The sequence below is a fragment of the Marmota monax genome, unplaced genomic scaffold (genome assembly GCF_021218885.2).
Source record: "Marmota monax isolate L192 unplaced genomic scaffold, Marmota_monax_Labrador192_F-V1.1 WCK01_AAM20220418_F8-fsc00125, whole genome shotgun sequence".
Taxonomy (NCBI): domain Eukaryota; kingdom Metazoa; phylum Chordata; class Mammalia; order Rodentia; family Sciuridae; genus Marmota; species Marmota monax.
Window position 1 is genome coordinate 2,620,112 of NW_026695235.1, and position 15,603 is coordinate 2,635,714.

The window sequence follows — 15,603 nt, forward strand, 5'->3', positions numbered from 1 at the left end:
CACTAATAAACAGAAAACATGCAATCAGTGTGGCTACTGTTCAGAAGAAAAGGGCCCTAACATGTCTGCTTTCTCAACTACAGTGAAATTTAATGAATCCACAAAAAATGCATACAGCAAAGTTAACTGGCTCCACACGGCTTTTATAAATACTCTGCCCTGCAGCTAGAATCCCATTATAACATAGCCTCCACCAAAAAAAAAAAAAAAAAAAAATCCCAGTTTAGCAGAATGAAACCTGCTAGGGACCTTGAGTGAGCAGGTCTGCCAGTGAGCATGGGAAATCTAGGAAAATGCTAAGGTTCACAGAAGACAGTGACAACAAGTCACACACCAGTCAGTAAACAAAAAAAGAAAGACAACCTACTGTCCTAAGCTGAAACAGTGATAAGCCAACTGTCATCACTATGGAACCAGTGGGAAATATAATCTTGCTGGACACTGAGTCCTCTGTGTTTCAGTCATATCAGCTGAGCAGCAGTGTCACCACTTAGCGTCCTCTCTTACATAGGGGAAACTTGAAGGTTAGCAACTTCTCCCTGCAAGCTGTACAGCAGTGGCACAGGCAGCTGTGGCTCATAGGAAAAAACCCTCTGCAGGAGCAGCGATCACAGACATAGCTCACCCAGGGCTCTCGGGCCTGCTCTGGGATCCAAAGGCTGTAATATCTGCTAAACCTGGAGAGCTGAGGGCAGCAAGGTGGGCCCGGAGGCTCAAACTTGTCATAAGCCTGGAGGAGAAGACACAGAGCCAGGGGGTCCCTCTGGGTGTGGAGGAGGTCGGTCAGCACTGCTGTCAGATACGTCACGATGCTTTCCCCTGCAAAGGAGCAAGATGCATGTGGGAAAAGGCCTGCCACAAGTGCCTTCCTAAGGGCCACCAAGACTACCTTCTTCCACAACTATGCAAGACCCAGAAAAATTCAAGCAATTCTATTAGGAGTCACATGCCCACATGGGGAGGTAGGTATTACAGCACAGACTGTTGTAAGCTCTACTTTATAAAACAGACAGTTCATGGTCAGATCTCAGGTCCTGAGGCAGGGAAGTGGCATATAAGAAGCAAGTCCAAAGCCACCTGGACCTAGGACTTTCTATGGTTCACTAGGCCCTTCCCTCTGCTTCCGCACATGAGCCCCCTCTTGTGGGTAGAATGGGGCTGGAAGGATTTGTCCCTTCTAGGCCACAACATCTCTTCCTTAATTGTCCACTCTCTCCCCTTTCCAGTGATCCTCAAAGCCACATGTTGAGAGGGCACAGCTCTAAATCAAGAGCAACCTGGATTCCTGAATCAACTACTGGAAGACAACCACTGGGAACAGCCTGTACTAGATTATGACATTAGACCCCTGACATGTAGGGTCTGACCTATTACGGTAGCAAAGCCTGGATTGTCCTGTCTAATTACACCAATGCGACCTGTGGATGCTTCCTTGGGTCTGAGTTGCCTGGAAAACCCAGGAAGTATGAAGGACTCATCCTCATCATCGGGATATCAAAAATAGTAAGCTGGGCACAGTGGCACATGACTGAGTCCCAGCAACTCAAGGTGGAGGCAGGAAGACCACAAGTCAAGGCCAGTCTCAGCACTTGCCTCAGGACCTATATGCTGCACTCTGAGCTCTGCCAGGTTGGCAAGCAGTTATTAGTCTGGTGGGTCTGAACTCTTGCTGCCTGGGGTTCTTAGTGTTCTTAGTGACTGTTTCTAGAGCCCCTGCAATCCTACTCCTCAAGACCCAGCTGGCCCAATGCCACCAGAATAGCAGGTACAGGTACCTGCTTCATTTTCTGTCCCAAGGAGCAACTTATTCCTGGCTTCCAGGGCTGCAGGGACCACCGCACTGAATGGGAATGTGAGCAGGATCATGTCTTCATTTAACAAGAATCCAACTTCCTCATCCAAGCCTTCATTGCCCTCCACCAGGACGTCCACCATGTCCAGCACATCTGAGACAGAAGACAGGAGAAGGGAGTCCAACTGAGAGAAGAGCCACCAGAAGACCCCAGTCAAACAGTCCCAGAGGGAGGGAGAAACATGAGGAGAAACAAATCTCAACTTCTCTTGGGGGAAAACACTCAATACAGTCAGATTCTAAACAAAGACATTGCCTAAGAAGTCTTTATAATCTCTGACAAAATGCAGAATATTCAGCCAAGTTGAGAACAGATTGAACTATTCTCAAGTATCACGAGAAACCCAGGGATTTTAAACTGGAAAACTAGCCAAATTTGAGATGCAAGAGTCTGAGGATTAAAGCACAGACCAGAGCCAGAGAGTCTGGGTTGAAATCCTGACTTTACTCCATTGTAATTGCATGAGCTTGAACAAGTTTCTAAACTCTCTAGGTACCTCAGCTGCTTCATCTACATATTATGAGGACCAGGACCATAATACCTTCCTTTTAGGTAAGGTTTACCTGGATTAAGATCAGCAGTGTGGTCTTACCCAAAAGTTATTTATGAGGTTTACATGATTAAGATTTGTAAAAAGCTTGCAAAAGCACCTGGCACAGAGTAAACAATCCAGCATGTAACCTCTGCACATACTGCTCATTACATAAACAAATGCATCAAACTTCTGGAACAGGCAGATTTTTGACACCAAGAAACGGGTCATCAGCACTTTGCCTGAGGCGTTAGTGCAGCCCCATTCTCTGTGGCTAATATACCACTGTGGCTTGATCTTCAGAACACAAGCTGCACAGCACGGGGGAGGGTTACCTCAGTACCTACCATCAATGTGGGACACAGGAATGCTGGCATCGTCGGCATCTTGCTTCGTCATGGTGGCCTGCAGTGTACTGGCCTCCTGGACAAAGTCAGATGCTTTGTCTGTGTATGAATAAGGATTTGCCACCAATGTCAGTAAAATCTGGGCAGTAAAAAGCCAAATGGAAAACATTTAGATAGTCATGAGTTTTGGGGAAAAAAAGGCCAAAAAGCCAATGGTCAAAAATCAAGAACTAAAAATGTTAACAGTCCTTAGTGAGTAGTTTTATTGTAAAGTTCTTGTTTTTTTAACTTTTAATTAGATTTAAAACAAAACAAAACAAACCTCTGTTTTGCATACTGTTCCTCTAATACTGCATTTAGTCTATTCCTATTCCCCTGTGCAAAAACTCCTGAAAGGAAATGAAACAGCAAGCAGTGACTTGCTCCTTTTTCACAGATCCTACAACTGAGTGGATTCTGAGGTATCAGCAGAATTAAGAAGCCAGCTGAAACTAACACCAATACTCCTCAAACTATTTCATGAAATAGAAAAAGAGGGAACACTTCCAAACACGTTCTATAAGGCCAATATGACCCTGTTCCAAAACCAGTCAAAGACACATCAAAGAAAGAAAACTTCAGACCAATATCTCTAATGAATATAGATACAAAAATTCTCAATAAAATTCTGGCAAACCGAATACAAAAACGTATTAAAAAGATAACGCATCACGATCAAGTGGGGCTCATCCCGAGGATGCAAGGTTAGTTCAACATCCGGAAATCAATAAATGTAATTCATCACATCAACAGACTCAAAGATAAAAATCATTTGATCAGCTCAACAGATGAAGAGAAAACATTTGACAAAATACAGCACCCCTTTCATGTTCAAAACACTAGAAAAACTAGGGATAACAGGAATATATCTCAACATTGTAAAAGCTATCTATGCTAAGCCCTAGGCCAACATCATTCTAAATGGAGAAAAACTGAAAGCATTCCCTCTAAAACCTGGAACAAGACAGGGATGCCCTCTTTCACCACTTCTATCTAACATAGTTCTTGAAACTCTAGCCAGAGCAATTAGACAAAAGAAATTAAAGGGATATGGATAGGAAAAGAAGAACTCAAATTATCACTATTCGCCAACAATATGACTCAATACTTAGAAGACCCAAAAAATTCTACCAGAAATCTTCTAGAACTAGTAAATTAATTCAGCAAAGTAGCAGGATATAAAATCAACACCCATAAATCATAGGCATTTCTGTACATCAGTGACAAATCCTCAGAAAGAAACTAGGAAAACCACCCCATTTACAATAGTCTCAAAAATAAATAAATAAATAAAATACTTGGGAATCAACTTAAGGAAAGAGGTGAAAGCCCTCTACAATGAAAATTACAGAACACTAAAGAATTAAAGAAGACCTTAGAAGATGGAAAGATCTAACTTGTTCTTGGATAGGCAGAATTAGTATTGTCAAAATGACCATACTACCAAAAGCACTATACAGATTCAACACAATCCCAATCAAAATTCCAATGACATTCTTCATAGAAATAGAAAGAGCAACCATAAAATTCATCTGGATAAAACTAAGAGACCCAGAATAGCCAAAGCAATCCTTAGCAAGAAGAATAAAGCTGGTGGCATTACTATTCCAGATGTTAAACTATACTGCAGAGCAATAGTATCAAAAACAGCATGGTACTGGCACCAAAATAGACCTGTAGACCAATGGCACAGGATAGAGGACATAGAGACAAACCCACATAATTACAGTTATCTCATATTAGACAAAGGTGTCAAAAACGTATTTTAGAGAAAAAACAGCCTCTTCAACAAATGGGTGCTAGGAAAACTGTAAATTCACATGTAACCAAATCAAATTAAACCTCTATCTCTCACCATGCACAAAACTGAACTCAAAGTGGATCAAGGACCTAGGAATTAAACCAGAGACCTTGTGCCTAATGGAAGAAAAAGTAGGCCCAAATCTCCATCATGTCAGATTAGGCCCCAACTTCCAAATAAGACTCCTATAATCCAAGAATTAAAACCAAGAATCAATAAATGGGATGGATTCAAACTAAAAAGCTTCTTCTCCTCAAAACAAACAATTAGTGAGGTGAATAGGGAGTCTATAGAATGGGAGCAAATCTTTACCACAAGCACATCAGAGCACTAATCTCTAAGATATATAAAGCACTCAAAAACCTTAATACTAAAAACAACAAATGACCCAATCAATAAATGGGACAAGGACAGTGACAGACACTTCTCAGAAAAGGTTATACAATCAATCAACCAATATATGAAAAAATGTTCATCATCACTAGCAATTAAGAGAAATGAAAATCAAAACTAAGATTTCATCTCACTCCAATCAGAATGGTAGTTATCAAGCATACAAACAACAATAAGCATTGGTGAGGATGTGGGAGAAAAGGCACACTCATATATTGCTGGTGGGACTACAAACTGGTGCAGCCAATATGGAAAGCAGTACAGAGGTTCATTGGAAAACTTGGAATGGAACCACCATTTGACCCAGCTATCCCACTCCTTGGTTTATACCCAAAGGACTTAAAAATAGCATACTATAGTAACGCAGCCACATCAATGTTTATAGCAGTACAATTCACAATAGCTAAATTGTGAAACCAACCCAGATGCCCTTCAGTAGATGAATGGATAGGAAAACTTTGGTATATATACACAATTGAATATTACTCAGCATTAAAAGAGAATAAATCATGGTATTTGCAGGTAAATGGATGGAATTGGAGAATACAATGCTAAGTGAAGTAAGCCAAAACCAAAGGCCAAGTGTTTTCTTTGATATGAGGATGCTGACTCATAATCGTGAAGGGAAGGGAACATGGGAGGAATGAAGAAACTTTAGATAGAGCAAAGGGGAAGGAGGGGAAGGGAGGGGCATGGGTGTAGGAAAGACGGTGGAATGAGTTAGACATCATTACCCTAAGTGCATGGATGAAGACACGAATGGTGTGAAAATACTTTGTGTACAACCACTGACTTGAAAATTGTGCTCTATATGTGTAAGATGAAATGAATTGCATTCTGCCGTCTTATATAACAAGTTAGAATAAATCATTTAATAATAATAATAATAAAAAGAAGCCAGCTGAGATAAGGACCCTTCTGGTGCTGGCCCATCACAATCTCTGAGGGTGCTGAGAGAAAGCCACACATACTCCAGAACACATCCCTCCTTGTAAGGATCTGGGCTTACCCGTTCCAGAAACTGAATCACAGTTTCCTTGCTCTCCTCTGCAGTGCTATCCAGGTGCTCCAGCCAGAGCTCCAGCTCCTTCCATGTGTGCTCAAACACGCCTGTGTCCCGCAGGATCTGTGAGCAAGTAATGCCACAGCATGGGTCAGAACAGAATCCACTTTCCATGGGAGCCATGGTAGTTTCATGCTTCCCCAGCATTAAGTGGAAACCAGGGAGCATGAATGTATTATCTAAAGGTTTAGTTTAAAAGTTGTTGCTTCCAAATAACCCCCATTATGGAAGGAACCTAAGAAAAGGAATCATTTCATGGTCTATCCAAGACAATGCGATTCCCCTTTCACTGCTGCTTAGTCCTTTCCCCCATTTCCTGAATTTGTAAGGGGAAAGAGTCGTCTGCCACTTAGGGGCTGGCATTCCACCTGGATTTTCACAAAGACCTAGGTAAACGTGGAATAACTGACCCGTCATAGCAACTCAACCTTTGGCCTATAGGAAACCCCCAAGGACACAGCCAGGCACACCATAGCATTTCAATGTGGTACCTCAAGACCCAGACCTGAGCAAGAAGCACCACCACCAGAACAGAATCTGGTACCAGGCAGGATCTGAATCTATGGGGCTGAATAAATGACACCCCTAATGATCTGATGACAGAGACTTGAGGAGTTAAACACCCATATAGCACAGAGCCCTGTAACGAAGGGTATGCACCCCAAACCCTGCAGTGTATCAATTCCACTCATCTGCCACTAGTGATGATAAAATGTGTCTGCCCTTGAGTTCACACCTGCACTACCTGAATGGAAAGGGCAACCTGCAGGGGCAAAGACTCAGCCATGGTCTTCAGGCAGCTCAGGTGAGATGGAGAAAGTAAAGTGAGATTATCAACCCTTCAAATAAAGTGAAAGGTCACATCTCTGTACCCTAAAAACAGTGAATGTGGTTTTTGTAGCACCCCCCAAGATATTTTTTGCAGAGCAAAAATGAGGCAATAGATTCCCTGCTATACTATAGCAAGTATAGTGTGTAATATGAGATGAATTGCATTCTGCCGTCATATATAACAAATTAGAATAAATTTGTTTATACTTATTTATACTTGCTACACTATAGTAAGACCTCAGGCAATTGTGGAAAAGTGAGAACCACATATGAGAAAGAGAAGTAAACAAAGCCCTCATTCTCTCCCACTGACTTTGGTGACACCTATGCTGAGGGTAACAGACAAGATCAAAAAGGTTGAAAGCTTCAGAGAAGGCAGAGTCCAGGGATGAGAGAGCAAGCATTGACTATTAAATGGTTCCCCAGAGTACATATGGTATTTACTGAGTCTACAATGTGCTAGGCTACTACTTTATTACATTTAATCTTTTCTACCACCCTATGGTCTTATTGTTTCCATTCACCATGGGAAAACAATTCAGAGAAGTTAACTAGTTTATCCAGGCAACCCAGGAAGATATAGAACCAAACCAGAATTCAAATCCAGGAATCACACTTCAAAGCCCATGTTTTATCCCATCACCATGCTGCTTCTCAGGAATGCAGCTAAGACACACTAAATTAAAACTACCCTAAAACCCTCTGCTGTAAACTTTACAACAGTTCCCGAATTCAACAATTGCTCCCTAAGCACCTATTATAAGGAAGACCTATACAAATGCTTTCCAGAATTAAAACCTGGCAGAAGATGCTCACCTTTATGATCAGAAGTTTGGTCGATGACTTGAGCTGTAAATGGCTACTGGTCACAAACATTTTCATCAATAAGTAAAACACTGATCGTTCTCCTCCAATGATTTCTATATCTGGGCCTTCCTAGAGATTGAATAATTTATTTTCAATATGTATAATTTTATATACATATATATATATATACACACACACACACACACACACAAATATACACATACATTAAATTTTAGTATATAATTATATATCATAAAAATAACAAGGACCATTACTTGCTGAGGAAACAGGTAACTACATGTCCAGTATACTGCCAGATCCTCCACCTCATCTCATTTTAACTATCATTCAGCAAGAGTACAGTTATTCTACACATAAGGAACCTCAACTTATTCAAACCCCCCAACAGCACCCTTATAACAGCAAGTCAAACAGTAAACACAGGCAGCCCTCTCCACGTGCTGGCAAAGTTCTAGGCTCTTAACGTACACTGTACTCAACCCCTTTCTCCAACCCTGGAGGTGGTGGAATAGCTGCTACCCTATCTTACAGATGTGGGAACTAAAGCACCAGAAGGTAACTGGCTGTTTCCTGGGAACCAAGCTTAGGGAGCCCTGGAGTAGACACAGTATACTTGGTGGGTGGTGAAGAGGGAACGGAGGCCATCTGACACTGTCTAAGGGTGCAATGGGTTTACTTTATCAGATGCTTGTGCAAATATAATTGACTACTTATATGCAACTTATACTCCTAAAAGGCTTTTGGGTTTAGAACACATGCCTATATATATAATTATATATCATAAAAATAACGAGGACCAAAAAGAAGTGCATGGAGCTCCAAATCCCCAGCTCATATTCTGTCGAGTCTGCAAAACTCACCATAGCCCTTGGCAATGAGGATGACACCAAACATGTAAAGTGCTGGGGTCTCAGCCTAGCAGACCATGCCAGCAGATGCATCTTACAAGCATAAGGTGGAGCACAGTATACAAATTAATGTCTTTAAACCAGTTCTGCCACAGCAAGAGGCCTCTGGTCAGTCTCCAACTAAATCATCAAGACCATTAGCCTAGTTCAGCAAGAGTGAAAAACAGTCAATGACACTCCCCACTTACTGCCTCTCTGGGGTGGGGTCCAGTGCCTCACAGCTCAGTAGGAAGCTGACAGAAGGATTCTGAGAGGTATGCCTGGGCCCCTCCTGGACCTCAACTCACAGCTGGGGCCTTGAACTTGTGCTTATTGCCCCAGCACCTTGTCTCTAGGTGGTGGGAACAGAGCAGCCCTATAAAGCATTTGCACACAGCCTAGCACATGGGAAGTCCTCAGGAAGAGTGGGCTTCAACTGTGATGAACGGAACCTTAGCAAAATGACTGCAGGGGGCATACATGTACCCCAGCAACACAGCATTCTTAGACCCTTCTGGAAATACCCCTTGTATAAAGTCCAACATGCCTTTCCATGGTATTAGTTCCTATAAAAATTCAACATAAGATCTAAGTCATTAAAAAAATGTGAGCTACTAAGAAGCAATGCTTAGACAATGCTTTAGTCTGGCTGGCCAGTTTTCCCTCACTGCACAGGAGTAACAAAAAAACACAGGGGTTGTTGTTTTGTTTTTTTTCTTCAGTACTGGTAATTGAACCCCATGATGCTCTACTACTGAGCTATATCCCCAGATCTTTTTACTTTTAAAATTTTGAGACAGGGTCTTACTAAGTTGCCCAGGCTAGCCTTGACTCAGATCCTCCTGTTTTAGCCTCCCGAACAGTTAGTGTGTATCACTGCACCCAGCTAAACATCCACAGGAAAACACCTCCTTCCTGCATGCTGAACTTCCCTCCATGAGTCAACATCATGCTCTATAAAAGCTCCTAGATGTTCCTGAGATACAAAGTGCTGTAAGCAGTGTTTGTTGACCTTCCCTTAATCCTTTGCTTGACCTGGCTTGGTGTCTATTCCCATGAGGACAAAGGAGAAGGAATGTATTTTATTTACATTTTTTTTTTAAATGACAAGAAAAACAAGCACTGAGATAGAAGCTAACAAGCCCAGCAAATCTGGAAATCTCTACTTCCCACCTGTGTCTTCAACCATAGAAACTTGTTGGCAGGCAGCTCCAGGGCCACTTTTAGCATGTGGTGCTGCAGGATGGGTGGCACCTCCTTTCTCAGGCCCTGCTCGGAGATGATGCCTGTGATGGAAGTGAAGAACACAGACAAGAAGTAAGCCAATCCTAAAAATCCAAATGCCATAGTGGGGTTAGGAGGGAAAGCATGGGAGGATTAGACGAATTTTAGATAGGGCAAAGGGATGGGAGGGGAAGGGAGGGGGCATGGGGGTAGAAAAGATGGTAGAATAAGATGGACATCATTACCCTAAGTACAAGCATGAAGACATGAATGATGTGAATATACTTTGTGTACAACAGAGATACGAAAAACTGTGCTATATATGTGTAATAAGAATTGTAATGCATTCTGCTGTCATATATAACAAATTAGAATTAAACACAGACAAAGAGTCATTCAGGTGTGGGTGCCTGGCAACTGCTACCCTGGCTAAAAGGACCAGATGAGGAACCCCATATCTAGAAAGAAAAAAGGATGTGGGTCTGTCCCCATGTCCTATGCTCCCTCACACAGGTTATGTGAGAAATGCTGCCCCTGACATGCCTTGCTACCAGGCCTATCCAAATTCTTCAATAAAAAGCTCAAATTTCCCTTGCCCAAAATAACCCTTACCCATCACTCAGCCCATGCTGGCCTTGGCCTATACCTGGAATCATGGCCTCTAAGTGTGGGCCCTCCCTGATGTTATTCCTTACATGGGATGCAGGCCTTACTGCCCACGGGGCAGGTGTTTTGTGGACAGAGACTGTACTGTGGTCGCTGAGCCTGAGATAGGGCCCTTATCCTTTAGCCTGGTCTTTGGGTTTGTCCTTTGCTTGGGAAGGATACAACTACTAAGTCCTAAATGGCAATACTCTAGTATATTCTCAAGGCAAAGAAAACATTTCACCTTCAAATAATTTAAAAAGCTAATTACAGCTCTTAAAAAGGACTATTTCAATAGCTTATATAAATGCCAAGAATGGTATTTTTGCAAGTCTTCCTCTGTAGGCCCAATAGCAAAGTCAACTTTATCAGGCAAACCTGACCATTAGGGAGCCATGACCAGACTAGCATAATGTTACTTTTATGAGAAATGTTTTGAACCCAACTCATTGAGGTAAAAATACGAGGTAACTACTTTCAAGTGCCTCTGCATGAATGGTGTGGGATGTCCCTTCCATGGGGCTTTCTTTTCTGCAGCATGCTCTGCTCCCTTGAAAGTCAGTGTTACAATTAATGTCACCTGATCTGGGCTGTGGATTCAGGCTGGCTGGCTTCTCCCCTCTTCACACTTACTGCCTATGCTAAGTGTTCAGTTAATATTTAATATGCCAGTAAACCACCCCCAACTTTCCTGATCCTCAGTCTGAAGCTCTGCTCACGTTTATCAGTGCCTACTTCAGCCTCGTGGTGGAAAGAGCAGCAGCTTTTCTGCAACCACTAATACAAACCTTTCAGGAGCTTGCTGAAGTCAAAGTTATACTGCATGACCATGTGGGGGACCACCTTCTGGTAGAGGCATATGACCTGGAGCAGAATGGCTTTCAAAAGTATGGTTTCTGCATCGTCTGCACCAAAAGAAAACAGGCTGGATTAGGAAATGTCCTTGTTCTTGGATTTCGACTGGGAAGTGGCTGAGCCACCTGTGACACTGTATAGCAATCAATAGCATACTCAACACTAAGGCTGCCGACATATCCCCATGACAAGATGTAAGGCATCAACAAAAAGAAAAAGGCTAAGACTATGGAAAGGGTGGCTGCTCTCTCTGTGCTTTTGTGTCCTCATCTGAGCTCTGGAGATATACAGCAGGGCCCACACCTATAGGATTTCTGTAAGGATTCAACAGGATCTAGATAGGAGAGACAAAGTTCATTACCTGGTCAACAAGGTCAAGTTAATATATTTTAATATGAGGGGGACCACGTAGCCCACTTCCATCTACAGAGCAAAAGAGCCCCCTAATCCACACACCTATCAAGTGAAAGCCCAGAGCATATGACACACAGAATTCAAGTTTTCAGAGAGACAGTACTTGCCCTAAGCCAAAAAAGGACAAAAGATACATTCACCACCAGAGGGGCCCCTCTAGGTAGGAGCCATCCCAGGCTACTGTCAGCTCTTTCCTGGACAAACAAGAGATTCCCCCCATCCAGAAGCCCTTACCACTCTGGTGAGTCACATCGGCAGCTGGAATCCTGTCACCTCTTTTCTTCCCTTTCATATCATCCTGTTTTGTCTCTTGCTTTTTAAGTGACTGCCAGACCCACACGATAGTGTTCAGGTCTGGCAAAATCTAAATAGGAAAAAGCCAACAAATCATCATAGTAAACAATGAAGAGAAATAAATGAACCTGAGCATACTAACAGGAAGCAAGATGCAGAGGGGGAGGGGCACGTGTGCATGAGTGTGAATATTAGTATATGAGTGTTAGTGCATAAGAAAAAGGTGAGAGGCTGGGTGAGAACAGGCCCACATTCTTTTAAGCTCTGTTCTGTGGTGTAATTTCTGGAACTATACATAGGCTTTGGTGAAAACAACAGAGCTAATAATGAGAACAAGCCCCTGAAGACTCATTCAGCAGGCTAGACTATGGGCCTGAAGAGATGATTCCTGAGGACCAGCTCCAGGGCACTTGGCCCAAACGACCCGGTTACTCTCAGAGCAGCTGACCAGTTTGCAAGAGTCTGGCCTTCCTTATTAGCAGAATCAGCCAAGGGTGGGGGCTTCCCTAGTCACCTAGCCCCTTCTCATGTAGGTTACAGTACACTCAGCACATGTGTGCAGCAGTGGGCCACTGGGCAAGGGAAGGGGCACAACAATGGCCCCTGATGAGACACAAGGTCCCACCTGAACCAGAACTCCACTACCAGTTCTGTGGGAGACCAAGTGCATCTTCTGAATTCTTACCTTGCCCAAGCACTTGTGGACTGTGCTAACTGTGAAACACATGTGGCACTTTTATCAGCTAATCCTCAGCATCTGTGCCACATTCTGCCTTCTGGCTCAAGGACACGTCACTTGGCTCCCACCCTCTGTACTTCCAGCTCGGCCCCTTCACCCTGCCCTGCCCAATGGTGAGGTCTGTAGGGAAAGGCCAAACCTGGGCCCGTGCCTACCTTGCTCAGGGCTTCTCTGAAGAGCAGCACAAACTCTCCCATCATCACAGCTGTGTACACGCCTGATTCTTGCCATAACTCTTTATTCAGGCAGTGGTCAATGGTTTTTAATGCTCTTTTCAAAATGACAGAAACAAGGGATAAAGCTGTGTATCTCACCGATGTGCTATCCAACTGGGAAGAAAAAAGGCACTGAATCCACAAATGTCTCTAGATTTCTAAGCACTGGGTTGGCTGGCTCTTGCCCCTTCCTGGGTTACCACTAGGGAAAGCCATGTGAGATAGATAAACTCTACAATGTGAGACCTGGAGACCTTGTGCCCCCAAGATATCCTCTGGGTCAAACCTCGGCGGCTGCCAGGAAAGTGGTTACTAATGGTTTCTGTGGTCTGTTTTCAGTAAGCCTTCTCTGACAACCAATCAGACGACACAGATTATCTGCATTAAAAGCACAAAATCTCACCAGAACCCACCCACTGCTATTAAAAGCATTCCACATCAGGGAGAGACGGCAGAAAAACATGTCAGATTCTTCATGAAGAAAAACCACCTCCAAGGTCAGTGAGCAAGCTGTGATTCAGAAGGTAGCGTGTCTTTCAGAGGTTCAGGTGCTGGAAGCATAGCTCCAGTGTGACAGCACTAACCTACGGAAGGTGTCAGATCATGGGGTGCCATTCTTCGAAGGGCTACAGAGGCCCAGGCTCTGGCCCAGACCAACTCAAGTGAACTGTGCATTCTCACATGATCCTAGTGATGCCACATTTGTTGGTATGGCAGCTCTGGGTGGGACACTCAAGATCTGAAGTGAGGAGGAACAAATGACCTCCTAACTAAATTTGAGTCTAATAACCACTACAGCTTGGTGTCCCAGCATTGCTATTAGCTGTGGATTTATTCCAAGTGGGCACACAGAATGTCTTGAGCCAGTAATGTCTGCAACCCCACAATTCCTTCAAAAGAAGGCCCCAAGCAAGGGCTCGCATGACACTAGAGGGTTGGGAACAAAGCCCAAGCCCCTTCTCATAAGTCCTTCTTGTTTCCTGTTTCTAAAATAAACTAACTCTTCAGCAATTTTTGAGGCAACACTGTAAGGGAGAAAACAAAATCAACTGATAATTGTAGTCCCCAGATCCACTTATACCAGTGGATCCCACTCATATGAAAAAGGTGTCTTGGGAAGGACACCTGGGAATACGGGCAAGACGGGGCTCAATGGCCCTGGGCCTGCACAGGATGGCACCGCCAGGAGAGGACTGTGTCCTCCCTCACTCCCTGAATCACTCCGTTGAGGGGATCTTGAGACAACACTGTAAGGGAGGGGAGGGAGGCCAGCCTTTCATCTTTCAGAATGCCAGGAGGAAGCAGGTGGGAGCACAAATGCAGCCCTCAAAAGAGCCATACCTGATCTATTCCTTTCAGTTCCATTTTCCTGTGAGCCCCTTGGGAAATATTAGTGTTTCCCACAAAACATATGGACAAGCTAGATAGGCCCTCATTTTCCTATGAGGAAAGAACAAAAGACCTTTCTGCCTCATCCCACATGGGTGTCCTCTCTGTTCCTGACCCACTGCCCAAACTCAGCACAAACCTGGAGGAAACCAAAAGATTCAATTGCATTGTCTACACCACTTTATGGTGACCGTGCCATCATCACTGGGCCAACTCATGTCTGTGTGACAAAGCTGACCCTGTTCCTACTGACATCATACATTCCAGCTTGCTTGAAAGGACAGAGGTGCCCCCTAGATGCCTACTCTCCCCAGGAAGAATTTAGTTGCTCAGGCCTAAAAGAGACTGGCAGGGCCCAGAACCCAGTTGTGCCAACGACTCACAGCCATTTACCTAAACCCATAATGCTGTGGTGAAACATATACAAGCCCTTTCAGCATGTGGCTCCTGATGGGACCTGGGGACCTCTTTAATAAATTAAAATGTAAAATATAAGTACCTATTTTTTTTCACCAACGTGTCCTTCAAAAATGACTAAAAATAAATGTTGCAATGAAATCTTAACACCAATCATCTGAATCAAAAAAGAAAAACTTTGCTGGCAAATTTCAGCCCCATGCTGCTCAAAATTCTAAACTGATAATATTTTAATAAAGGAGCTTCCCTTTCTGATTCTAACATTTCTCCCACCCTAGGCAGGACTAGAGAGGCAAGAAGTATCCAGAGGTTCCTGCCATGTGCTGGAGAAGGACAGATATGGAACCCCAGTCACACCTAGAAGGAGTGGCTTCCGCTCCAAGGTCCTTGCCCCACATATATAGATTTGTCACTTGTGGGCCATTTTAAGCTAAAATCCCGTCCTAGAAGCCTCAGAGGCACTGTGACGAAATACAATCTAATAGTCAGGCTGGTATTCTCAGAACACTCAAGCACACAGCCAGAGAGTTTAGCAGGAAAAAGTTCCAGAAGTGGGGCAACCCATGACCTACATTTAATGCCTGAGTGAACATGATCTTATTGCACACCAGGGGCACTGTGGTCACCATCACCATCGCCAGGAGCCGTGGCAAGGGGATAAACTCTCTGGTCCAAAATGCTCGGGAAACCTCTGGTTGGGCCTCATAGATCTGGAGAAAAAGAAAAGAAATTTGACTGGTGCCAGAAATAAGTTTTAAACCTGAAGCTAATTTTCAGAACCCAACACTGAAGCTATTCCAATCAAATAATTAGCAATAAAGGTCAGACTGGCCACTA

The 15,603-nt window shown here is 43.6% G+C and overlaps 1 protein-coding gene across 3 annotated transcripts in view; it reads right to left on the reverse strand.

Annotated features, from left to right (window-relative positions):
- The window catches only part of Urb1 (URB1 ribosome biogenesis homolog), a 69,202-nt gene that overhangs the window by 32,860 nt on the left and 20,739 nt on the right, over positions 1-15,603 (reverse strand). For 2 of the 3 annotated variants that reach the window (XM_046439091.2, XM_046439092.2), the window contains 10 exons: positions 15,339-15,476; positions 12,901-13,074; positions 11,947-12,076; positions 11,232-11,348; positions 9,748-9,860; positions 7,676-7,795; positions 5,975-6,091; positions 2,733-2,871; positions 1,776-1,946; positions 626-819 (listed from right to left, as the gene is read on the reverse strand). In XM_046439091.2, coding sequence (XP_046295047.1) covers positions 626-819; positions 1,776-1,946; positions 2,733-2,871; positions 5,975-6,091; positions 7,676-7,795; positions 9,748-9,860; positions 11,232-11,348; positions 11,947-12,076; positions 12,901-13,074; positions 15,339-15,476 — 1,413 coding nt within the window. The remainder of the gene's footprint in view (positions 1-625; positions 820-1,775; positions 1,947-2,732; positions 2,872-5,974; positions 6,092-7,675; positions 7,796-9,747; positions 9,861-11,231; positions 11,349-11,946; positions 12,077-12,900; positions 13,075-15,338; positions 15,477-15,603) is intronic. The other variant, XM_058577236.1, reaches the window with a different exon arrangement.